At 46.2% G+C, this 26,319-nt stretch overlaps 1 protein-coding gene across 1 annotated transcript; it reads right to left on the bottom strand.

Moving 5' to 3' along the window:
• Positions 1–3,850: 3,850 nt before the first annotated feature.
• On the bottom strand, positions 3,851–11,740 carry LOC147619240 (beta-amylase 2, chloroplastic-like). Its single transcript, XM_086772885.1, has 5 exons — positions 11,009–11,740; positions 10,694–10,912; positions 4,966–5,185; positions 4,208–4,455; positions 3,851–4,090 (listed from the first exon to the last, which is right to left on the bottom strand). The coding sequence occupies exons 1-4, from the start codon at positions 11,279–11,281 to the stop codon at positions 4,439–4,441; spliced, it is 729 nt and encodes a 242-aa protein (XP_086629011.1). The 5' UTR covers positions 11,282–11,740; the 3' UTR covers positions 3,851–4,090; positions 4,208–4,438.
• Between the last annotated feature and the right edge of the window lie 14,579 nt (positions 11,741–26,319).

Genomic DNA, 26,319 nt, shown 5'->3' on the forward strand with positions numbered 1-26,319 from the left:
ACATAGGGGGAAGAGGCCAGTCTAGAGACAGGGAGAGTCAAAGAGGCCAAGATGGTTAGTAAAGAAATCAGAGTGCAAATAGCATAGAGTGATATTATTGTGTGGTGGCAAACCAGGGTACATGTCAAAGGACTGCTATAAAAAGCAGAATGGCATTAAATGTGGAAAGTTGCCAACAAGGTAACTATGCATTATCTAGTAAACAGGGTGGTGATGACAGAAGTGAGTAGCTGTTTAATGCAACACATGCTGAGTTCTACAACAGGGGATGTGTCAGGATCTCAAGATATGTGGTATGTGGATTCTTGCATCTCTAACCACATGACCAGTCATGGTTTAGAGACATGCAAAAAATGAAAAAACTAGGTTATGTAGAAATAGGTGATGATATTGCGCATCCCATTACGTATGTTGGTAAAGTGCCATTATCTACACAGGATGGCAAAATAAATTACTTGGCAGATGTAGTTCATGTTTCAAATATTTCAAAGAACCTCGTTTCTATTGGATAGATGGTTGAGCAGGGTCTACAAGTGAGGTTTAATCCTCAAGGATGTTTTGTGGAAGACTTCAAAAATTAGTGTCGCTTGGTTGCAAAGAGTAACTAAAATGATAGGATGTTTACTTTGTATGAGCATGCCTGAGGTAAAGGTATCCATGTTTGCACATGGAATAGATGTCATTGCAAATATTGACATATGGCACAAGGGTAGGGTCATGTGAACATATAACGATTGAAGTCTATGCAGTCCTAAAATATTGTTACAGGTTTGCCAAAGCTTAAGGTTGATGGTATGCATAAAGTATGTGAGTTGAGGATGAGATGCGGTATTTCTTGGGCATAGAGGCGGTGAGATCACGTCATGGCATTTTGTTACTGTAGAGCCATTATGGTTTAAACATGTTGTCCAAGTATGGTACGATAGACTATAAGCCTATTTCAATGCCATTAGAGTAGACCACAAAGCTTTCCACAAAAATATGTGAGCTTTTAGAGGTACCCACCACTACATACAAGTGCATAGTGGGTAGCTAAAAACTTACCATAGCTCCGCTACTATTATTGATAATTTTTAATATTTTTGAAAGAATAAGACTTAGTAATGTAATTATGATAATATAACTATCTTTTAGCCTTAAATCCAATTTATGGATTTAACTCATAAAATTACCATAATTTACTGATCTACATAACCATTACTAGGCTAGCCTTGAGCTATGTTGTTAGACTTGTGAATCAGTTTATGCAAGCCCATAGGAAGCCACATTTGGATGTAGTTAGACGGATCCTCACGTACCAGGAAGATTTGTTGGAATCACTACAAAACCAGAGGCAAATGGGAGGCTTATCCAAGATGGAGATTGACTAATACGTGGAGTGCTAGGTGCATTTAAAGAAGAAAGATGACAAGCTAGCTAAAAAAAGAGAAAAGAGAGGTAGGTGAATAACTTTCAACAACTGGAGAAAACCAACTAGGTATCTATTAAGGTTAGCCAAAGATAGAGGGAGAAGGGAATAGCAAGGACAAATCAGAGATGAGAGAGGCCGAGAATTGGGGGATATTCACTAGATTGCTTTGAAATGGGAAGAGTTTTTGGGTGCCACTGAGTCTCAGGGAGGATGCTGCTTAGAAAAGCTTTTAGGCAAAACTTAAATTGTTAGATCTAGTCAATAAAGGCATACAAGTTGACAAAGCCATGTGGCTAGAGAGGGATGTTGAGATTGACGAATGCTAGGAGGCTCTTCAAAATTTGGGTAAGAAGAAATCTCCAAGATGGGATGGACTACAAGTAAAATTCTTTATAGCCTTTTGGGATTCTCACAGGACTGGGTATGGTTCACTTGCAAAAAGGCCTTTGTCATAGGGAGAATGGACAATGATTTGAGGAAAGGGATGGTAAAATTAATCCCTAAACAGCTTTCTTGTAGTAACTTTAATCATTGGAGGCCTATTACTCTACTCATAGTAATATATAAGATTCTAGCTAAGGCGATAGCATTGAGAATCAGCCCATCCCTACAAGAAGTGATCTCTAGTAAACAACATGGGTTCATTAAAGGAAGATCTATTTATGATAATATCTTCTCAGCAATGATAGACAAAGAAGTAGGTCAAAGGATTTATTTGTTGAGATTGTTCAAGCATTACAAGCAAGGATTAGTTGATGCAAGTCTCAACTGATTGTTCAAGCATTACAAGCAAGGGTTAACACATATGAGGGTACCCTATTATTTGTTGGTATGTGGCAAGTGGATACTTGGAAAAATGTGAGGACCAAGTTTAGGCCCAAAACTAAAAGGTGGTACTAGAAGGAGAAACATCCAGTGGATATTTTTCTTGCCTCCATTGGAAACCCTATGGGTAGGAGACCAATGGTGAAGGTTTGGACTAAGGGGAACTATTTTAAAGAGCAGACCCCTAAGGGATTCACTTCTGATATTCTATTGATTGCTTGTATGCAATTGGGCTTTCCACATATCTTGGGAAATGTCTTCTATGGTTTGGGAGGATGAGAGATGGGATTTCATATGTGATCTTCCCAATAGGGACTGGGAATAGAATTGATGTGGTAATGGTATTAAAAGACTTATTGTAAATGATTGCTTTTGTCCTCTATGTGTGTTTGTGTGTGTGTATATATATATATATGTATTAGTTCCCCAAAAAAAAAACCTTCAAGGGCCATTGCCAACACAGAGGCTCGCGCAAAAGCTACCAACACAAATTTGCAACAAAAAGAAAAAAGACAAGAGACTTAATTTTAAAAAAAACTAATTTTCTAAGGTTGAATATGAAGCCTTCAATTTTTCCATAGAGCTTGTCCATAGAAGACTTCAACATTTTGACAAGGATACACATGCTTATGGTCAAATTAAACGTAAGCATGGACGTTTTACCTATGGATGATGCATCAATATTGAGCGAAGCATGCCATCAAGATAACGCCGTCATCAACAATCAATGCAAATGACCAAGCCACAAACCAAAGTGCAGTCAAAAGTGTCAATTTTCACTTGCACAAAGTAAAAGCAAGGACCAAGGACCAAGATCTGCAAACACATACCAAATCAAAGGCAAAGATGCATGTGAGAATGGACAACTCTTCTCTCGATGCTCTAGCTTGCTCTTAATGAGGAGACAAAAGACTCCTCATAGAGGAGATGAAGACTTTTCCGAAGGAGAAGTGTTATACCCACTAGGACAAGATTGGTGCTAAGTTAGGTGTGTGATACAAACTAGAAAGCGTGCTAGTTTCCACAAGGGCTAGCTTGAAAATGAACTTGGTGTAGACCACTCCAAAATGAGGGTATAGACACATATATAGCAAAGTTTTTATAAGGGGAGTGTGTAGAAAATCTGTAATATTCAACTTTGCCTAGAGCTAAGGATAGAAAATCAAATGTAATAATGTTCATTTGTATGGTTGATGTAATGGGTGTGAGTGATACGAAGAGGTGCACATGTATGCGCATGTGGGTGATGTGAAAGGTCATGGCTTCACGTGAAGGGTGATACCACCAACTATCTTTACCTTTATTATGTAATCATGTTCATCTAACAAGTGATACAATCAATAATCGTGTTCTTTATCATCCTGTCTACCTACACATAACTGAGAGAGAGAGAGAGAGAGAGCCACCATTCCAACCAACAAAAGGAGCATAGAAAAATACAAGCCAAAACACACAAGCCTAGTGTGTCGAGGATAGGGTGTTAGAAAATGATTTGAAATACACACAATGCCCACTAGGAGACCTAGAGTGTGTGCATGAGTATGGGATACCTCCTAGGTGCAGCTTTGAATCTTCCTAGTCCACGAGCACACACACGCGAGTGAGAGAGAGAGAGAGAGAGAGAGAGAGATATTGTATTGCACACCTACAAAAGACCCAAAGGGTCTATGAGACCAACAACGATTACATATGATCCATAAGAGAGAGTAATTCAATTGTTTGATTCATAATCACACCATCATAGAATCATCCTCTTTGAATCAGCTCTGAACAGTTAAGTTGTTTATACAAGACATTTGTACCACCCATAGATAAACATAACTCGTCCATCCACAGCGAATACCACAGTTTGTCCTGCACAAACAAAGAGGAAACATAAAAAACACAGATTCTATAAATAATGAATAAGCCTAGAAAAAAATCTAAGCTGGAGTTTAAATGTCCTCCTGTCAAAATTGCTTCAAGACTGACCTGCCACTGCAATGGATGTCTGATGAAACTGTTGGTTGCAGTCACAGCTATACAACAATCTGATTTTTGGACAAGAACAAGGCCTATGTTCACAGAATTCTGATCCACCTAAACTTTTACAATCTTGAGGGCAAATCCAGCATCAACAGGTCCTAAGCGAGTTGAAATTTTTGTATGGTGTTGCCAGTCTGCTCTAAATTGCTAGTTCTCCATATAGGCTTGTCATCAATACTAGTTTACAGCAAACCCTGCAGAAAAATTGAAAAATGAAAGATTTTGGTGCAAAAATGAGCCATGATTCAGTAGACTATTATTTTTTGTACCAAGAGAGAAGAACTCGACGAGGGAAGCTGTAAACCAAACATATGTACCCATAAAAAGGCTCTTTTAATGAGACAAGCAACACATCTCTTTGAGCCTTGGTTGTCATGAGTGTAGTCATGAGTGTAGAGGGATGCACAAGGCATTAACAAAAAACTAGAGGGTTTTAGCCTTGGGAAGGAATGGGCCACTTGGCAAGAACTGGCCTAGTCCTCTAGACTTCCTAATTAGGCACTTAAGGACTTCCTATAAATACATGGCATGCAACATGAAGGCCAGGCTTGGCCACAGAAAGGATATGGCACTACAGAACACATTATCATGTCTTTTTCTTTAGCTCAAACATTATAAGAACCTATCCGCACAGATTCCATATAGGCCTTGTTTCATATAAAAAACTCAAGACTCAGATAGAAGACTCTGTTTTTGGAACTCACCATGCATACATGCTACGAAGTGTTTGAATTCTTGGAAATTTGGTCTTTCCAGTAGAGAAGAAGAGAGCTTTGAATATGTAAACGATGACAAATGATGAGCATCCGGATCGTCATAAGGCTTAGCGTCTGCTACAATTCTCCCAAAGTACCCTCTGTCACAACATGTCCGTGTATTGCCACTAGAGACAAGGATTCCCGCTTCCCAGCAAGCATTAAACACCTGCAAAAAAACCACATTAAACATTTATCTCTTAGTTGGATGACTCCAGTAGCAAACTAGAGATCAAGAATACAAAACTGCTCCTTTCCTAGTGTGACATACATCATCTAAATGAAATAACCCATAAATCATGCATCAAAAATCTCTGTTAGCAGTCTTTCAAAATAGGATGTCTCGAATGAGATTCTCATTCCTTTCTCTCGCTCTCCCCCAATTCCGCCACTTTTTCCTGCTTTTATGCTCTTCCTGCTGCTTCATCTGCCCACCTCCTGTTTCTGCCCTTCCTCATGTCTGTGGATGACCCTCTCTGCCTGCCTTGCTCTGGCCAGTTCCGCTTCCCTCCTCCTCCCCTCTGCCGCCTCTGCCATCCTCCGCCCCTTTTGCCTTCTTGCCACCATTCTGCCTCCTCCTCGTCCCTGCAACTGCCTCCTCCTCCCTTCTTCCCTTTGTCACTCCCCTGCCCAGCCTCGCCGCCCTTCCTCCCCCTGTCCGCCTGCCTCTCCCCTTTTCTGCCTTTTCTCTTGCCCTCCCTTTTTTCGTCTTCTTCCTCTCTGTTTTCCCCCTTCCTTTTGGTCCCATTTCCTCGTCCACAACTGCTCTGTGTACAACTGTGCTCAATTGATAGTGGGTGGTTCCCTTTGCTTTACGTACAAATACGCTAAATTGACAGCATGTGGCTCCCTCTCCCCTTTTCCGAATTTTCACCTGCCCCTCCTTTTTTCATGGTCTTCCCCCTTTTTTCTTCTTCTTTCCCCTGTTCACCCCTGGCCTTTTTGTCCCCTTTCCTCCTCCCAGAACTACTTTATGTACAAGTGTGTTGCAGTGACAACAGGTCCTTCCTTTGGCTTATTCATTCTTGGAGGACTTCATGGCAAAAGGTCCGTCCATCTTGTGCAAGGCCGCCATCAGCTGTCACCTATTCGAAGCGGGACACCACGAGATAAACTCAAAGATTAGGCATACTTGTATTATGATATTTGGTCCTTTTAATAGGAGAGGCCCCCTTTACAAAGGTGCGGCTTATGCTCCCACCACATATGCCACATGTCAAACATGATGCCAAGTGTCCCTAATAGGTGACACTTTGCAACACATCATTGCTTACATAAGATCCTTTCAAGAGGATGTTTTGGGTGTCGAACGGATTATTACTTGATTTTGTGCAATGCACGCTATTTATTTCATTTAGGCTGGCGTTCATATTTATTGGGAGTGGATATATGAGGCTATGAAAAACTTTGTGACTACTCAAGAGCAAATGAGTTTTAGACATAAATGCATCGCATCTCTACATAAGGAGGTTGTATACATTTATACGGTTAAAGATTCATACCTATTTTGAGTAGTTAGGCTTGCGCCTTCAATAAAGCAAGCTATTTTTTCTTGAAATTGACATATTTGTAAAAGGGAAGCTATTTTGAGTCCCACAAGCTATTTCAAGTTAATATGATTAAAATACACTAAAAGAAAGCATAGCCTCACTCTTGTGTGGGGACAAACTGGATCCAATATTGTGTTTTGTTTCTACTCTATCATTTTTAATGCAATATAATATTGAAGGAGGGTCTTTATCTCACAACAATGGTATCAGAAATTTAACTGACACAAAGTACTTATATAAGCCTGAAGTAATTGAAGGAACTTACACACTAGCGGTTGTTCACACACATTGGAACTGCTTTATTTAAAGCCTAAGTTTACACACACTAGAGTGCTAGTTTACACAACTACCTAGCTAATTTGTTTATTCCCGCCTTAATCACTATTAATATTTAACATTCCCCCCCATACTGATAATGTGGCTAGCAAGCCCACTCAGCATGGACTATGTTTGCTTTTTCATCTGGCTGCTACTTCTTGTCATTGGAGGTAGAAGTGGCAGAGTCTGCGTAGTCTTCATCAATTTTCAGCTTTGCAAGTCTCTTCTGGCACTCTTCGATGTAGTATCCTAGCTTGTGGTAGTAATAACACTTTCCTATCTTCTTCTTGGTGTCACCCTGTGATGAGTCCACTTTGCCTTTGTCCCTAGAGAAAAAGGCTTGGTCTCCTCTGCTTGCATCACCCCTGGATCTATTCTTCCTTGTTTGCTCCTCATGGAGAAGTAATCCAACCATCTCCTCAAAAGATATAGAATTGCCTCCTCTCATAGAGAGATTCAGAGAAGTGTGAAAAATTTGATAGGACTCAGGTAAGGAATTAAGAATGATGGTGACCAATTTCCTACCTCAAAGTTTTGCCAGTGATGACAATTGATGTCAATGGAGAAGTGGAGCAGGGATGACGGCAAAGGATGGAGCGTAGAGGATCGACTGATCGGCAGGGCAGAATTGAGGGCGCCAGATCTGGGTGTATTGGTAGATGAGGGCTGAGTGGAGCTGTCAACTCAGCCAATGATGGGCAGAGCAGCTGCCTCCGGGGAGCTGGACGGCGGTGGTGCGTTGTCTACCAGCAGGCAGCTCTAGATAGGTGGCGCTAGGCAACAGGCGGCTCTAAATAGGTGGCGCTGGGTGGTGATGGCTCTGACAAAGGGCCGGCAACTGGACTGTGAGCTCTGATACCAGTTGGTGGGTATTAGGGTTTAATCACAAGGTGAAACAAGAGTGACTAGCAAGAGGGAAGCATGAGATAAACTCAAACACTAGGCATACATTTGGTCCTTTTTATAGGAGAGGACCCCTTTACAAAGGTGAAGCTTATGCTACCACCGCATATGCTACATGTCAAACATGATGCCATGTGTCCCTAATAGGTCTGACTTTGCCACACATTGTTGCTTACATAAGATACTTTTAAGATGTGGTTCCCACACAAAGAACTTACACACACTAGTGGTTGTTCACACGCACATTGGAACCGCTTTACTTAATGCCTAAGCTTATACACACTAGAGTGCTAGTTCCCACAATCACCTAGCACTTGTTTATTCCCATATTTAACATTCCTCACCAATATCTACATTTGTCTCAAGTTTAACTCGCCCTCCCTAACCGCAAAGGCCCTGGCCTTGAGCCCACTAGCAATGTGGAGCTCCCCGGTTTTCCTTACCTAGTGGAGAGGTGGCTTCTCCACGAACTTGAACCACTTTGCCCATGTCTCAGGCTTCCCTACTTCGGTCTGTTCACCAGTATCATGCCCTCCTTCTAGTGATTGGGCATTCCTTGGGACAGGTTCTTGAGTCCAGGTGCCCCCCCCCTCTCTTCCGCCACAGCAACTGCCATCGTGAGGGCAGCCGGACTCCAATCCATATGAGTACTCATCTCATCCCGGAGAACCTTCCTTGCCAAGTTGCGATTCCCCATCTTGACGGCCCCCTTTTCCTGCAGCAGGAAGAGTTCTCATGACTACCCAGGGAGTGTTTTGTGTGCCACAAGATGGATCACCTCACGCAGACGTGCCTTCGTAGAATAAGAGTCTCCAGACAGGTCTTCAAATATTGATGTTGTCTTTCATGGCGTGCTCCTCTTCACAGGCACCCGGTGGACCAGGATCAGTGTAACACTTGGATACTTTGTAACACCTTTTTTGTCTCATAGACCCTAGTGGTCTTTTGAAGACATTAATAAAATTTTCTTTCTTTCTTTCTTTCTATTGCCTTCTGGAGTTCGCTCAGTGAAAGGAGAGGGAGAGTTGTGCAAGACTTTTGGTAGTGGTGCTGCCCATTTGCTCTTAAAACATAAAAATAAAACACTGTAAAAAGACTACTAGCTACAAATACAAGCAGCATCCTCACGAATACAATGGCACGATGACCCAAGGTCCAAAGAACATCAAGCTAGGGTGGCTGGTGGAGAGGTCTCATCATCATCCTCAAGAACTGTGTAAAGGGCATCAATGCCCACATGTCCTGTGTGGGCATCTCTGTATCACCGGAGCGTCTCCTGGACTTGGAGATGACAAGCGGGGTGCCTATGTGGCCCAGTAGGTCTTGGGCGAGTAGAGAGGCAAGTATAGGAGACAGATTTATGCGCAGTGGAAAGGAAATAGTAACTTTAGCTAACACAGTGAAATCTACAGTTTAGAATTTCTGTAGATTTTAGTGTTTTTGCAAATGGAGAGGGTGCCCACAGACTCTTTAAATAAAAGGGTCCCTTCCCATTAGTGTCCTGCCCGCCATTTTAATAAATGTTCCACCCACACTTTACTGAAGTTTGTACCTGCAAAACAGAAAATAACCAATAATCTTGCAAAATAAACTGTGTTGAGAGAATTACTTACCACCTGTTTACAGTCCACAAACATGGTCAGAGTACAGGTTCATGTGCACGGTTTATGAGAGGGCATCTCCAACCCGCAAACTAGACATACAAATCATCCACCAGACAGAGAAAACATTTCACACGAAAATATTTGCCAAGCATGCAAACATGCCATGCAATGCATAAAATGTACTGGACAATCTTCCTTTCATCACACTCACAGGGTCTCTCTCAGGGTTTTCTCTCGGACTTCAAGTGGCACTTCCCCTCTCCCCCAAAGGAATCCCGACACCTCGGTGGCCCCAACCACTCCCTAGATCCCAAGGATACATATGGACCAGAGAAGGTAGCTTATTAGAAGCATAGTGGCCTGGCACATATGGTGGGCTTGCTACAGCGAGGTTATAGACGGTTCTGTAACCCAGCCAGCAGAGACTATCCACTACATCTAGAGGGACCTCATACAAACACTTTGAGGATGCTGGGAGCATCTTACAGGCAACTCACACCAGTTGTGGATCTACTTTCCTTTGCACTTGGAGCTAGGGCTCCTTCCTCACCCAAGGGGACTCTGGCTTAGTTTGGCGTTACAGGCCCCCAATGTTAGCCTCCCTTCAAGAGCAGCTAGCGATGGAGAGAGAACCCCCTATTATAAACCATTTTTGGAAGTATCATTACCTCATGAGAGGGTTGTAGTTTGTTCCGAGCCAACACCTCTTCATTACTAATAGCAGGAGATTTTCTTGAGTGGGGAAAATGGTAAGCATAAGCCAAGAAAGCATCTGCCCAATTATCTGTACTCTCCAGTTAAACAGTCCTAAAAGGAACTTCTGAAGGTCTTTTGAAAATCCAACAAGAACTTCTCAGATGAAGGGCATGCCTATGGCAATCTACATCAGGCTCTACCACTGGCTCTCTGCAAGGGTATTCAGCATAGACTCAACTAGTGATGCCTGAATGTGACTTCTGTAAAACTCTTCCTATCTCACGTGAGAGCTAAGCATCACCCGTTTCTCTCTACCGATTTCCATCTTTTTGCATCCTTGAAGACTATTATGAAACCTCTTGTCCTGATGCTTCATTTTCGTACATCAAGACTCGCTTACATTCATCTTTAGTAGCGGCTTGAATGTAGCATTAGATGCATCAGGTTTAAAGTGTGTAACTCTCAGACCTCAGAAGCCTTGATCGGTCTAAGCGAGGTGAGGTAAGGAGCAGTACCTCCCATCTTTAAAAAACATTTAAACATAGGAAAATTTGCACAATGTGTACTTTTCAATTCTCCTCTCATATAAAATAAGTGCAAAGTTACCTGCCATTGAAGGCCCTCAGGACAAACTAAGGCATTGAAGAAGCTTTCTTGTTGAGAAGCTGATACAGGCTCTATAGGCATATAATTCAAGCCTGCATTTTGCTTCGCCAACATAGTAGCAATGGGAATGTAACCATCACGATTAGAAGAGTTGTAGAATCCTGCTGTCAACTCTGCTGCATGGCTTGACGTTTTATAAGACCAATGCACCGCTGATATCTGGAAAAACAGTTAATTAGGACTCTTCACTCCATTGATTTTCCCTTCAGATTTATTCACATACTATACTTTTGGCTTGTCATGCAGCATACTAACCTTTGCAGCTAACTTGGTACCCTGAAATATGATATTGGCCACCGACAGCACTTGCTCACCATGCTCAAGTAGCACTCCTGAATACCATTGAAGAAAGAATCGTCCATAGAACCTTTCATATTCGCCTCCATCACCAAAAAAGGGATCATCCTGAGGTGATGAGTTATAATGTCCTGTGCTATCCGGCACCCTTGCCCAGTCTCCACACCCACGAGCATCAGCTGCTAGTTTGAGACTCCTCCGCAGATACTTGTCAAAGCACTGTATAAACATGTGGCAAGCCAGACGTTAATGCTGTTCATAACTCAAAGAATTCATAATGTACATGATGGGCTATCTTTGGTGCTGATCCAGCCTGTCCCAGATGCACAACAGCTTCAGAGACAGTACATCTGCTCATGGGCAAATTGAGGAGAGGACCAGTTTATGTTACATGGGGACTTATTGCTTGGCTTGCTCAATCTGGCCCACAGATTTTCTTTGAGGGTAGAGATTTTGATCCTATTATCTTGGTAAGTAGGTATGGCTCAGAGATGTGCACTTCAGGATATTCCTTAGGCGTGATATACACCACCTCTGCCGAGCGTTGATACCACTTGGGAGATCATTGCCAATATTACTTACAGCCTGCAAATTTGGAGAGCCAAATGCATAGAGGCTTTAAAGGGCATTCAGATATATGATGATCAGTGCATCTACACTGTATGGAGTGATATTATTCACTCTTATGGCCACATGGACTCGTGTACAGGGGCCATTCAGATCTGTGCGAACAAAGCGTGTGAGAGAGTGGGATCATGGTGTTTTCTTCTCTTTGACTCCCACAGGACTCTCTTGGCATCCTAATGCCCCAGAGTGGTTGAGATCACCATACACTCATGGATGAGGCTTCATTTTTCATTTCCCAGCTTTTAGCCTTGATTTTGTATTGTTTCATTCAAAATTAATAGAAGTCTCTTTCTTGCAAGAAACAAAAATGTGGCAATCTTAATGCCCCAGATTGGTTGAGATCACCACACACTCAAGGAGAGGCTGCTTTCTTTTTCATTTCACAGCTTTTAGCGTTGATTTTGTATTGTTTCATTCATACTTAATAGAAGTTTCTTTCTTGCAAGAAAAAAAATGTGGCAATCCTTCAAAAGAAGAAGCAAGGGTTTGATATAGGTCTAACATTTTTTTTTGTTAAGGCTGAGAGAGAAATGTATTATTAAGCGTCTACTAAAGACCCAATGGACCTATGAGACCAAAGTGATACAATACTGTCCATGGCATATCTCATCATGGAACAACAAATAAATAGAAGAGAACAAATCAAAACTATCTCATTATTGGAGTGATACAAAAATGTCCATGGAAATCTCATCATGGAATGCAAAGAACAAGAAACGTCACACGAGCATCAGCCCCAATAGATGGTATACCAACTCTCCATCGTATCAAGCATGGGCCAATGAGTATGGCCAAGCCCAGCCCAGTACTGCCTCTGTCCCGCCTCCACAGTCGGCGGCACTAGTGCCCAGAGACCCACCACTGCCCAACCGAGCGGCGGCACTCTCTCCAGAGAAAGCGCATCTTGACGGTGCTCAGCCATACTTGTGGCTTATGTGGCACTAGCCAGAAATTTGAAAATTTTCAAGTCCCTTACGTCCGTCAATTGCGCCGTCCGTTGATTTCGCTGTCAACGTCCGTCACCGGTTCTGACTGGACCAGAGAATCACCGTTTAAAGCTCCTCGTCTGCCGCCTACTGCAACCCGCCACCGCCGCCGCTGTTTTCGCGTGCTTTCCCGTATGCAACCCACCATCGCCATTTCTTCAGCGACCCGCCGTCCCCACTTCTCCAGTCAACCGCTAGAAGGAACTTAAGCTTCTCATGATTTGGGGATTAACAGTGCCCTGTGTTTTGTTGCAAAAATTGAAAGTACAAGTCATGCGAGAGTTGGGGGTTTTGTGAATTACTTGCTTCATTGCAAAAATTAGGTGCAGGCAACAGTACAGGGCAACATTTTGTGGCAAGGTTTTTTGCAAATTTGAGGAATTTTCAGAAATTAGTGCATAATTGCACAATTGCAGTTACAGGACACAGAAATTTGGGGCTTTCACAAAATCAATGCTTAATCGCAAAATTAGCTCATTGGTACACAAATTTTTGGGGCTTTTGTGATTTATGTGCAATTGACATATAAAACAACCCAGTGGTGCGTAGAAATTTGGGATTCTTTCGCATTGCAATAGTAATTGTGTTGTTAGGACACTACAAACTTTATCTACAACTTTGTATTTGGGGCAAAACATTTGCACAGGTCCTTGTGGTTGCCTAGCATTGCACTCCGGTGCGTTGGGACATGTTTGCATATCTCTTGGTAAAGAGGTTTTAGCAAATGGCTGGAAATACGACGGATATATTTGGGTTTTTGTCCCAAGAGGATAAATTGGATGGTAGTAATTACTCCCTCTGGAGTTTCATGGTCCGAAACCTTCTTGTGGCCAAAGGATTATGGGGTTGTGTGTCAAGTGAAGATGTATGCCCTGATGACATGGCACCTAACACGCTTGGCCGTGGCGCTCAACAAGCTACAGTACCTACTCCTCCCTCACAGGAGTAGAAGAGATGGGATACTTGCGATGCCCAAGTGATGGCTTTGATTGCTTTGTTAGTAAAGTGATCAATCATACCGCATATCTGATCTTGCAGGACCTCACGACGAGCTTGGCATGTACCTGAAACCATGTATCAGGCAAAGAATGAGGCCAGGGTTGCACATCTCAAGGAAGAACTTGAGAACTTGGACATGAATGATGGTGATAGTATGGCTGATCATCTTACGAAGATCCAGGATCTTTGGGAGCAGTTGCTCAATATTGATGAGGTCATTTCTTAAAAGGGGCTGGTTTCCACGACAATATCATCTCTGCCAGAAACATCGCTCACTCTATCTATGCAGGGAAACACGGAACCAATCTTGTTTGAAGAGTTGGTTGGCTTGTTACTACAAGAGGAGCAAAATCGGAAGAACAAACGTTCCGTTGTGCGTGGTAGTGATGGGACTTTTGTTGCCCAAGACAAGGGCAAGGGAAAAGTCAAAAGCAAGTTTCAGCCAAAGGCTGATTCCGGACAACCTTCACAAAAGGCTAAAAATGATGCAGGCAAGCCCAAGAATAAGGGAAAATGTCACTAGTGCAAAAAGCCAGGTTACTATTTGAATGAGTGCAGAAAAAGGCTTGCAAAAGGGAAGAAAAAGGAAAATGGCATGGCTGTAGATTCTTCTTCATCACCTGCAGCAAAAGATGATGCATTAGAGAAAGTACCTTGTCAAGACAGAGAAAAACGTGGACAATTAGGTGACCTGCTGAAGTCGTGAACCTACGCTGCTGCCCCCGCCTACCCTCTGTTGCGTCCGCCTGCTCCTTTGCTACTCCCGGCTACCCTCTGTTGCGTCCGCCTGCTCCTTTGCTGCTCCCGCCTGCCTCTGCTGCCTTCGCCTGCCCAATTGCTGCCTTCGCTTGCCCAATTGTTGCCTTCGCCTGCCCTTCTGCAACCCCCCGCCTATCCCTCTGCAGCCTTCGCTAGCCTTTCCTCAGTCCCCGCCTGCCCGTCAGCTGCCCCCGCCAGCCCCTCTACTGCCCCCGCCTGCCTTCGCCTGCCCTTTTGCTGCCCCCGCCAGCCCCTTTTGCTGCCCCGCCTCCCCCTTTGCTGCCCACCCCCTGCCTTCTTCAGTCCCCCACCTGCCCCTCTGCTATCCCTTCTTCAGTCCCCGCCTGCCCCTCTGGCTACCCCTTTGCCCTTGCTTCCCCAGCTGCTCCCGCCTTTGCCCCCCTTCCTCTGCTCCCGTTTTCCCAGCAGCTATTTTATCTAGATTCAAGTCGGCCGCCCACTTTTCTTGATTGGTCTTATGGCTTTTTCTGCCGCAGCCAATCTCTCATCACCCCCACTGGCCGAGAGAATCATCAATTTTTCACAAGACGAGCTCACCTCTCTTCAACACGACATTGACCTTGAGGTCCAGACTACCCTTGTTGCGAGAGTTTATGGTTCCCACCCCTCTCGTTCGTAGGCCCGTGAATGGCTTCTAGCAGCTCTCCCTTCGGAGCCGATTGTGCACTTTGAGGATACTCGTTTACTTGGTCAAGGCTTCTTCCAGGTGGACTTTCATTCTTCAGAAGCTACTTCTCAAGCTTTGGCTAGCAGCCCCTTTCCTCTTGGTCCTAGGAAGATTTTCTTCTTTCAGTACCAGGTGGGCTTTGATCCAGTGGTGGAGGATCAATGCCTTACCCTAGTCTCACTACGGTTCCCTGCTCTTCCTGGGTCCTATTGGAAGCTTTTAGCTTCCATAAGGGCATCCTTTGGCCAGGTTCTAGAGGTACCAATCCTCCCGAGCTCTCCTGCCTTAGCTTCCGCGGCCGTTACCGCCATTCTTGATGGTGTACCCCGGGTCCTTGTGCTTGTTCTTGATCCATCGATTACTGATGATCATGTTATGCTTCAAAGACCTGACGGATCTCATTTCCACTAGAGGATGGAGATTGCAAGCAGACCTAACTAGTGTTGGATTTGTCGTCGACAGGGTCACATTGCTAGACTGTCCCAGATCGAGGGGCCAGGCTAGGAGGCGGCGTGGTCCTGCCCATGAGAGGCCTTCTGTAGATGCCGAGACTCCAGCTGCTCCTTTGCCACAACAGACCACACAACGTTGGGTTGTGGTTAGGGATGGTAGGCACCCTCAGACCCTCGTACTGCCCCTTCACCCACACCCCGTGTGGAGCACCCTAACCCCTATGGAGCTCTTGCCTCACAGGATGTTGATCCTTTTTTGGAGGATGAGGCCTTGCAGGCACATGATTTGGATCCCTCACAGGAGGATGCTACATTACAGTTACAGGATGATTGTACCCTTGAGGATGATGTTGCACATTCGCATTGTCGTGGTACCTCTCTAGTTCTGAGGACTAGCCCTGGCTTTTCCCCGGAGAGCGCGAGAGAGGTAAGGTTTACATCGTCAGATTTTCCCTCCCTTACCTATGCGAGACATACTTCCGCCTCTAAAGGGAGTCCTTTGTCAACCACGAGATCTGGTCGTTTCTACTCTGAGTCTTTATGAGGATTGTCTCTTGGAACATTTAGGGTCTTGGGGGTTTTTTTCCGCGTCGATGGAAACAAATTGTAAAAGCCCAGCTTCATTGTGCAATCACAGGTGGACCTATGGATATATTTCTCTTGCAAGAGCATAAACTAGATGCTAGTCAGCGTGGGAGATCAAGCAAGCTTCTCTCGGGACACACCTTTTGGTCACCAGCTATTGGTACCAAGGGTGGTGTTTGTATCTCTGTTTCAGCTTTGATCTTGCCTTGCATCATTGGACATGGTGTCATTTTGCCTGCGAGAGCGCAGTGGATCCTTCTTATGTAGGGTACTACACGCATTGTATTCTCAACCTCTATGCTCCTAACCATAGAGGTGAGAGGATTGCCTTTTGGAGATCTCTCACTACATTGATGCCTCTTGCCGACCATTGGATTATTGGTGGGGATTTTAACATGGTTGAGATGCCAACGGATAAAAGAGGTGGACATGACGGCTTGGTGCATCCTCTTGAAAGAGCGTCTTGGGAGAGGTTTATACTCTCCATTCATGGTAGAGATTGTTGGGATGAGGATGACATTTTGAGGAGTCCATCCACTCTTCTTTATTCATGGTCTAACAGGAGAAGAGATGTAGGATGTATCTATGCACGGTTAGACAGATTTTATGTGGATGATTGGGTGCTTGATAGAAGGGGACATACTTTTATTGCTACAGGCACCTCCAAATCGGATCATTGCCCAATGGTTTTATGTATTAGAGATCCGAATTACCATGGATCAGCACCCCATGTACGCATCCCTGATCATTTGTTTTCAGATGCAGAGCTATCGCGTCGTATGCTTGATATTTGGACATCTCATGACTTCTTCCAGGCCTCTGCTCTCTGTGATATTAGTGACTTTTATCACACATGTGTCCTATCTAAGAGGCAAGAGGCCTTGGACTTAGAAAGGGCTATTAGACGTAGATTGGCTGCCTTGCAGAAAGAGCACGAGAAACATCCTCATGCTCAATGGGTTGCAGATTCTTTATGTACTGTTAGAGCAGAACTTCATCACTCTCTTGAGCAGCGCCGCGCGGAGTACCGTTTCCATGCCCAAGAATCCTTTTGGACACAGATGGGTGGCAGATGTAACAAACATTTCTTTGCTTCTCACGGCCCATCTCATGCTAGAGATAGTGTTCGGCAGTTGCAGGATTCACATGGCACTCTTCACTCAGATCCTCTTATGGTTGGACAGATTGCCACCGATTTCTATTGCCAGCTTCTTAGTGCTGAGCCGCATTCTAATTTGAGACACAAGGCACAGAGGAAGGTTTGGAATGCATTGCCACAGTTGATCACTGAGGAGATGTGTGCCACTCTGGATGCCCCTTTTTCTATGCAGGAGTTCAGTCATGCTCTTCATGTCTTACCTCATGGTAAGTGTCCAGGGGAGGATGGCCTCTCCCCTGTTTTTTTTCATTACCTTTTGGGATGAGATTGGGGCTGAGATCACATCGGCTTTGTAGGAGATGTGGGACACAGGTTCTATGCCTTCTTCTCTCACTAAGGGGCTTATTTATCTTATTCCTAAGAGCGGGGATAAGACATTGATTGGCCAATAGAGACCTATCACCTTACTTGGGACTGCCTATAAGATTCTTGCTAAGGCAGTGAGCATCAGGTTGCAGCCAATTTTGCAGGATGTTATTCATGATACCCAGAATGGATTCTTACACGGCAGGAGCATCTTTGATAACATTTTCTCGTTTTGGGAGGCCGTCGAATGGGCTAAAGTGAGCAATCAGCCCTTAGCCATTCTGCTCTTGGATTTTGAGAAGACCTATGATAGAGTGGATTGGGACTTCCTTGAGGGTACTCTTAGTCATATGGGCTTCTCTCAGAGATGGATCAAGGGAGTTTCATGCATGTATCGTGATGCCCACGGTAGAGTTCTTGCTTGCGGTGATAGAGGAGAGGGGTTTCAAATTTCTCGCTCAGTACGATAGGGCTACCCATTAGCCCCTTTATTATATATCATAGTTGCAGAGGCCATGAGCATCTTTCTCCGCTCCACTGCTGGTATTTCAGGATTGAGGTTGCCTCTTCGTAGTCAAGAGGAGTTGGTTGACTCTAAGTTAGCTGATGACACAGCCATGTTTTTGGAGGCTTCACATTTATGCTTATGTTCCTTCCGGGTAGCACTAGAGGAGTTCTGTTTGGCAACAGGGGCACTCATTAATTGGCACAAATCTGTTGGTTTTTGGGTTAGTGATTCACCAAGAGTTGATTGGGGTGCACAGCTTGGCTTTACTTGGATCAGCAGAGGATGCACTGCTAGATATTTGGGATGCCAAGTTGGGATTGATATTTCTCCTGCACAGCAGTTTGCTCTGGTACTTATGAGTATCCGGAAGAAGCTCCTCCATTGGAGCTTCGGGAGATTAGATTTAGCCTCCAGAGCTTTGGTGGCTAATTAGGTTTTGCTTGCCTCCGCAGCACACATTTTTTGTTCACACAGAGGCTGATATTAGGGCACCATCTTCCCCTCTTATTGCAGCCATTGCCAAGCATGGAGAAGCATGAGATATTTTTTGCGACAAAGGCTTCCTAGGTCTTTGGACGAGGCTAACCGACAACCTATTATGTGGAACGAGTTCATTAGGGATGAGGCTGGTCGGCCACTTGGTGCATCTCGTTATATGCAATGGTCAAGATGGGAGAGATGCACATACACAGTTCTTGCTTGGAAGACCTTTAAGAGTCTTCCAGAGGATCAGAGAGTTGCATCCACTCAGCATCTTAGGGGCTCTCGCATTTATATTGATCAGATTGATGCAGCTATTCCGCATGAGTGGCTTTCTGGGACCTTTCACGGAGACTATCATCCGAGTTGGCTAGGAGTTTTTTCGAGGATAGGCATACCTCTGCAAGTCATTGCTCTCCCGGGCCAAGAGGATACAGATTGCCTCATTTATTCTATCATGCCTGGTGGGAGATTGAGGAGATGTAGTATGGAGGAGATCATCCCAAATACTAGGCTTAGTCCAGTGAGGATTGTTGGTCGCTCGGGGAAGCACTGGTTCATTGACTCTTCTCCTCAGATAGTGACTCATGGCTCTTGGTGTTTGTGGCTATATGGTGGCAGTCCTATCAGATATCTTCAGTGGGATCCAGGAGAGTGGGAGTGGATTGATGCCTTCGATCCTTTGAAAAGCCTTCCTTTTTTCAGTTTCACTGTTCGGAATGCCAGGCTTCTCCTCACTCGACAGATGCATAGGATCCCTACTCTCAGGCCTCATTGGGAGAGCTATGATATTTCTCCAGTGATACTGCACAGATTTTGGCATAGACTTTGGCACTCATACAGAAGGAGCTAAATCTCTCATTTCTTTTGGTTATTCTTACATGGTGGTCTCCCCACCAATCAGTGGAGATCAGTTTTCGGTGTAGCACCTTCCTGTCCTAGATGTGCGGCAGATTCTGAGTCCGTACAACATTGTCTATGGGGATGTAGCATTGCACAGCAGATTTGGGGTCCTGTAGCCCAACTTATGGGCAAATTGAGTGGTCGAGCCATGCATGTGACTTGGGGGGCAGTTGCTTGGCTCTCCCAGTCTGGTCCGCAGCTTTTTTATCAGGGCAGTGGTACAGATTTTGCTTTTTTCATTCGTAGAGGTATTGCCCAGCATGGTTTATTGCAGGATGTTCCTCACTCTGATTATACACCCCCTAGACAGAGGATTGACACCAGTTGGGAGATTATTGCCAGTATTACAGGATAGCAAATCTGGAGAGCTAGATGCACGGAGGCTATTGAGGGTGTCTAGATTTTTGGGTCTGAGTGCATTAGTACTATATGGGGTGATATCACCCACACTCTTATGGCTACTTGGGCTCGCATTCAGGGGCCCTCTCGTTCTGCGTAGGCAAAGCGTGTGATATTTATGCGGGAATGGGACCATGGCATCTTCTTTTCCTCCTCTAGTACCACAGGTCTTACATGGCATCATGATGCTCCTCAGTGGTTGAAATCACCTTACATATTGGGGTGATACTATTCTTTTCCGGCTTATAGCTGTGATTGTTGTATGTTTTTCTCATACTTAATAGAAGTCTCTTTCTGGAAAAAAAAGAAAAAGAAAGAAAAGATGATGCATCAGTAAATCTTGTGCACGATGAGTGGACTTTTCTTACTTGCAGTTATGATGCATCATTAGAGGATATGTCTCTCAGTGTCAATGAAAGACACGACACATGGTACTTTGACAATGGTGCTTCTAAACACATTACCTCACATAGGAATTTGTTTGGCTGCCCCTGAACGCAAACGGGTAACATGTGCAAACAATTCTTCTTATCCAGTTTAGGGTGTTGGTGAGGTGATCCTCACAACAGTAGCTGGTGCTACTTATGTCGTCCAGATGTATTGTATGTGCCAGGGATTAAGAAAAACTTGTTGTCCGTCTCCTCTTTTGCTAAAAGAGGATATGGAACAAACTTTGAGGACGACAGATGCATAGTGAAAGACCCTGAAGGTGGCTATGCATTGGTCACTTCCAGCAAATTGTACCATGGGTTATATCAGCTTGATAGGTTTGACAGGAGAGAGAGCATGATGCTCATGTGGTTACCACTCTTACACCCTCCATGCAAAAGGCAGAATTGTGGCATGCCAGGTTTGGACATGTAAATTATGGCAGTTTGATGTTATTGCAAAGGCATAAAATGGTGCAGGACATGCCTCATGTAGAACTGCCACCAAAACATGTATGTGAAGGGTGTATAAAACACTGATTCGGGAGCCCCGAAAACTCCACTCTCTGATCGATCCATCCCCCCCCTATCCTAGGTAGTTGAATGACCTTCGGAAGGGAGGAGATGTCAGGAACCAAAACCCTGATCGAAGGCAGGCCAGCTGCTCTAGCCACCACTCAAGCTGCTGTGGGGCCAGTCTCAAGCACCGAGCCGACCAATGCTCCTATCCTAGAAAGGAGCAGAAGGTACTCACGACGGAGTCCAGGGAAGCAAATGGTGACATGGAATAGGCGCTCCCTGCTTGGCCGCTGCTGGGTCGAAGCCATGCTACCAAGGTCTAAAAAAGGCCCGAGCGCCCCTGATGTCAAGGGGACTCATGGCTAGGACCTGGGCCACGCTCTGGGCTGACTCGAACTCAATATGGTAGTGTCTGCGGCCCAGTAACTGAACGTCCAGGATCTTGCCCACATCTGCAAGAAGGCGGGCCTGGAGAAGATCCCGGATCTCCCCTCTGCTGGGGCGAGTGCCGAGTATACGGCAAACGGTGGAATGTGCCTGGAGGCGTTCCACCTCTGCGGCGGCGAGGCTTGCTTCCTCTTCTAGCGAAAGAGAAAGCCTGATGGGGATATCAACAGGGGCGGGCAAGGGGGATGCGGACGAGTCCCTCTGAGGCGGGGCGGGAGGAAACTCCATCAGTGTCTGAAGCTTAGTCGAAGGCGAAGCGTAACGGAGTGTCCTGCAAGAACCGAGCTGCACAAAAGGCGGAGCAGGGAGGGGCGGAGGGGGAAAGGCGGAGGACAGAGGAGGAGGGGGAAAACAAAGGGGGGCGGAAAGAAAAAAAATGAGGGGAGGGGCTTAAAACAGAGGCGGCGAAAGGGCGGGGGGGGGGGGGGGGGGGGTGAAACACGAAAAGGTGGGGAGAGGGCGAAGGCAGGCGGAGGGGGCGGGTCACGGAGGAAGGGGAGAGAGCAGGGGCGCGAAGGAGACGGATCAGGGGGGGGGGGGGGGGGGCTAGCGCGAAAGAGCAGAGGCGGGGGGGCTGGCGCGAATGACCAGAGGCGGGGGGAGCAGACGCGAAGGCCGATAGGACGGGGCAGGCGGGGGAATAGACGCGAGGGCGGGGAGGGGGGTGTGCGTGCAGGCTGCAGCGCGAGCAGAGGGGGAGCGAAAGCTTCAGCGAGCTGAGGCGCGTAGCCTTGTATTGCTCCTCACTTATACTTATCACGACACTTGATCAGTCAGGTCATTCGTGCATACCTCCTCCAGCTCTACACATTCCGTACATGGATCCTCCCCACACGTTTGCATGTGAAGATGGTTGCATACCGCAGTCATTTTCTCAGGATCTCCGACGAGGGTTTCATTGAGCCTCCAGGGTACACGGGGATACATCTCTCGCATGCACTCAGGATCTCTCTTGGACAGCTTAGAGTTTCATCCCACAGATTGGAGATTGAGGCAGGCAGGATGAGACGGACGAGGAGAGGCAAGAGAGTTAGCAAACAAGACCGGACATGCTCCATATGTGACCTGGGGGAGGTTGAGACAGAGGAGCACTTCTTATGCAGATGCCCAGCGTACTATGAGATCCGGGGGAGGTTTCACTGTCTCTTTAGAGATGGCTTTGGCCCTATTTCCAGGGTCATTGAACTATGAGGATCAGAGATGCCTAGCTCTATTCGTCAGAGAGGCTCCCACACGTTTGCCTGTGAAGATGGTTGCATACCGCAGTCATTTTCTCAGGATCTCGGACGAGGGTTTCATTGAGCCTCCAGGGTACACGGGGATACATCTCTCGCATGCGCTCAAGATCTCTCTTGGACAGCTTAGAGTTTCATCCCACACATTGGAGATTGAGGCACGCAGGATGAGACGGACGAGGAGAGGCAGGAGAGTCAGCAAACTGGACTAGAGATGCTCCATATGTGACATGGGCGAGGTTGAGACAGAGGAGCACTTCTTATGCAGATGCCCAATGCACTATGAGATCTGGGGGAGGTTTCACTGTCTCTTTAGAGATGGCTTTGGCCCTATTTCCAGGGTCATTGACTATGAGGATTAGAGATGCCTAGCTCTATTCATCAGAGAGGCTTTCACTTTCAGAGACAAGAGACTTAGACAGATGCAGGGCCACCAGACTCACGATGCGCGAGAGAGTTTGGAGCCTCACCATTGGTCCTCGATGCAGCCTTCCAAACTATCATATACCTCCAGCGGATCCTCAGATTTGGAGACATAGTAGAGGGTGGCACCCGGCTTCCCTGGCTTGCTTTGACTTCATCCCAGACTCTGGCAGACGTAGGTACTCAGAGATGCTGGTTCCATAGACTCCGTACATGGTTTCACTCGCTTGGCCTAGGCCTAGACAGGCTTCCGCCATTCAGATACAATCTCGACGCTCCTCACTTATACTTATCACGACACTTGATCAGTCAGGTCATTCATGCGGACCTCCTCCAGCTCTACACATTCCGTACATGGCTCCTCCCCACACGTTTGCCTGTGAAGATGGTTGCATACCGCAGTCATTTTCTTAGGATCTCGGACGAGGGTCTCATTGAGCCTCCAGGGTACATGGGGATACATCTCTCACATGCACTCAGGATCTCTCTTGGACAGCTTAGAGTTTCATCCCACAGATTGGAGATTGAGGCAGGCAGGATGAGACGGACGAGGAGAGGCAAGAGAGTCAGCAAACAGGACCAAACATGCTCCATATGTGACATGGGCGAGGTTGAGACAGAGGAGCACTTCTTATGCAGATGCCCAGCATACTATGAGATCCGGGGGAGGTTTCACTGTCTCTTTAGAGATGGCTTTGGCCCTATTTCCAGGGTCATTGACTATGAGGATCAGAGATGCCTAGCTCTATTCGTCAGAGAGGCTTTCACTTTCAGAGACAAGAGACTTAGATGCAGGGCCACCAAACTCACGATGCGCGAGAGAGTTTGGAGCCTCACCATTGGTCCTCGATGCAGCCTTCCAAACTATCATATACCTCCAGCGGATCCTCAGATTTGGAGACACAGTAGAGGGTGGCACCCGGCTTCCATGGCTTGCTTTGACTTCATCCCAGGCTCTGGCAGATGTAGGTACTCAGAGATGCTGGTTCCATAGACTCCCTACATGGTTTCACTCCTTTGGCCTAGGCCTAGACAGGCTTCCGCCATTCAGATACAGTCTCGACACTCCTCACTTATACTTATCACGACACTTGATCAGTCAGGTCATTCGTGCGGACCTCCCCCAGCTCTACACATTCCGTACATGGATCCTCCCCACACGTTTGCCTATGAAGATGGTTGCATACCGCAGTCATTTTCTCAGGATCTCCGACGAGGGTTTCATTGAGCCTCCAGGGTACACGGGGATACATCTCTCGCATGCACTCAGGATCTCTCTTGGACAGCTTAGAGTTTCATCCCAAAGATTGGAGATTGAGGCAGGCAGGATGAGACGGACGAGGAGAGGCAGGAGAGTCAGCAAACAGGACCGGACATGCTCCATATGTGACATGGGCGAGGTTGAGACAGAGGAGCACTTCTTATGCAGATGCCCAGCGTACTATGAGATCCGGGGGAGGTTTCACTGTCTCTTTAGAGATGGCTTTGGCCCTATTTCCAGGGTCATTGACTATGAGGATCAGAGATGCCTAGCTTTATTTGTCAGAGAGGCTTTCACTTTCAGAGACAAGAGACTTAGACAAATGCAGAGCCACCAGACTCACAATGGCCAGATACATGTGGATCAGCTTACAGCTCTCACAAGACAGGGTTATATACATAGCTCTATGTTACTTTTCTCCATCAGGATCCTCCTATGTCACTACAGAGGAGGAGGAGACAGGAGCCTCGCCATACACTTGTCTGTCAGAGGAGATTATGCATTATTCTACACTAGGGGAAGTATTTCTTACGGGCGACTTCAATGCCCACACAGAGCAGACAGTGTGAGGTGTATGACTATGATGACATGGAGATCCTCCACCCTGTGGATCCAGAGGAGATAGGGGCTAGTCGGGCATCAGAGGACACTGGACCAGACAGAGGACATTATGGGGACCACTTACTAGAGTTGGGAGCCAGGCATCATCTCGTTATTTATAACGGGATGCTACAGTGGCCGGGATCAGGAGGGCTGGCATGCTTCCCACATGGGGGTCATACACGGACCGGAGGGCACGGTGGTAGACTACATTATGGGGTCTTTGGAGGCATCACAGCTTGTCACCTCATTCTCCATTCCACCTCGTCCTATTGGGGCAGATAATACATACTTGGCATTTTCACTAGCCGGATCACCAGTATCACCAGCCCCCCCACATACCGACGCCACACACTACCATCTACTTCACACACGACATGGCAGACATATACACTGGCAGAGTAGAGGATGGGCTCCTACTCATGGATCCCCTGGCATCTATGGATACCATTACAGCCCAGCTGGCATCACTCCTACACACGGTTGCATTACAGAGCTTCCCACATCGTGTACACTCAAGAGAGCCTGCGAGACCTGGGACTATGCCCCAGAACAGATGGTATGATGACGAGTGCAGAGCCCTATACTCACGGCTCCGCATACAGAGAGCCTTGGGAGCCATCACAGAGCAGGAGTCGAGGAGAGAGATGAGGAGACTTACTCGCCGCAAAAGGCGGGCCTTTGCAAAGATACAGGAGCTAGAGATCTTTCATTTCTTCATGAGTAGAGATAGCCCTGTCTCATGGCGGCACTTCAGAGAGCCCCGGACCCCAACACCTATTGCAGACCCACAGACATGGCACACATATGCAGAGGGTCTATACCATGCCCCACAGCAGTCACCTATACCTCAGCCACAGGAGCCTCGACCTACCACAGCTAGCTTCTTTACCCACTCGATGGTACAGGAAGCTATCCGCCGCCTACAGCATGGACGGGCCGCCGACCATATGGGCCTGCAGGGTGAGCATCTCATATATGCAGTAGATTCTTTAGCTCCTTTTCTTGCACACCTGTTTAACAGGGCACTAGCAGAGGGTTTGCCTGCGGAGTGGACGATGCACACCATTGTGCCGATTCACAAAACAGGGGATATGCTCGATCCGAGCAACTACAGGACGGTTATGGTTGGCCACGTGCTGGCCAAACTCTATGGTGCAGTGCTGGAGCAAGAGCTTAGCTTATATGCTGAGCGAGCAGGTTTACGCTCATCAGGGCAGGCAGGCTTCAGGAGAGCTTTCTCTACCACTGACCATGTATTCACTTTGAGATGTATGATTGATCAGGCCAGAGTGAGGAAGAGAAAGCTCTATTGCTGCTTTGTGGATTTCCGCAAGGCATTTGACATAGTACCACGAGAGAGGCTCTTTCAGCGCCTGGCATACCAGCAGATATGACATGGGGCATCTATGCATTATATGAGCAGGTTTTTGGGTGAGTCTGATGTCCAGGAGGTATGTCCGTGACTATTGCTAGCACCATTGGTGTGAAGCAAGGATGCCCAC

This window comes from Cibotium barometz, chromosome 33 (genome assembly GCF_041138505.1).
Source record: "Cibotium barometz isolate CiBa-2024 chromosome 33, ASM4113850v1, whole genome shotgun sequence".
NCBI lineage: Eukaryota > Viridiplantae > Streptophyta > Polypodiopsida > Cyatheales > Cibotiaceae > Cibotium > Cibotium barometz.

Coding starts and splice junctions, on each gene's coding strand:
- LOC147619240 (XM_086772885.1), bottom strand. CDS start 11,281: ATGTTTATACAGTGCTTTGACAAGTATCTGCGGAGGAGTCTCAAACTA. Junction 10,913..11,008: donor GTACCAAGTTAGCTGCAAAG/GTTAGTATGCTG, acceptor CTGTTTTTCCAG/ATATCAGCGGTGCATTGGTC. Junction 5,186..10,693: donor CTGAGGGCCTTCAATGGCAG/GTAACTTTGCAC, acceptor GTTTTTTTGCAG/GTGTTTAATGCTTGCTGGGA.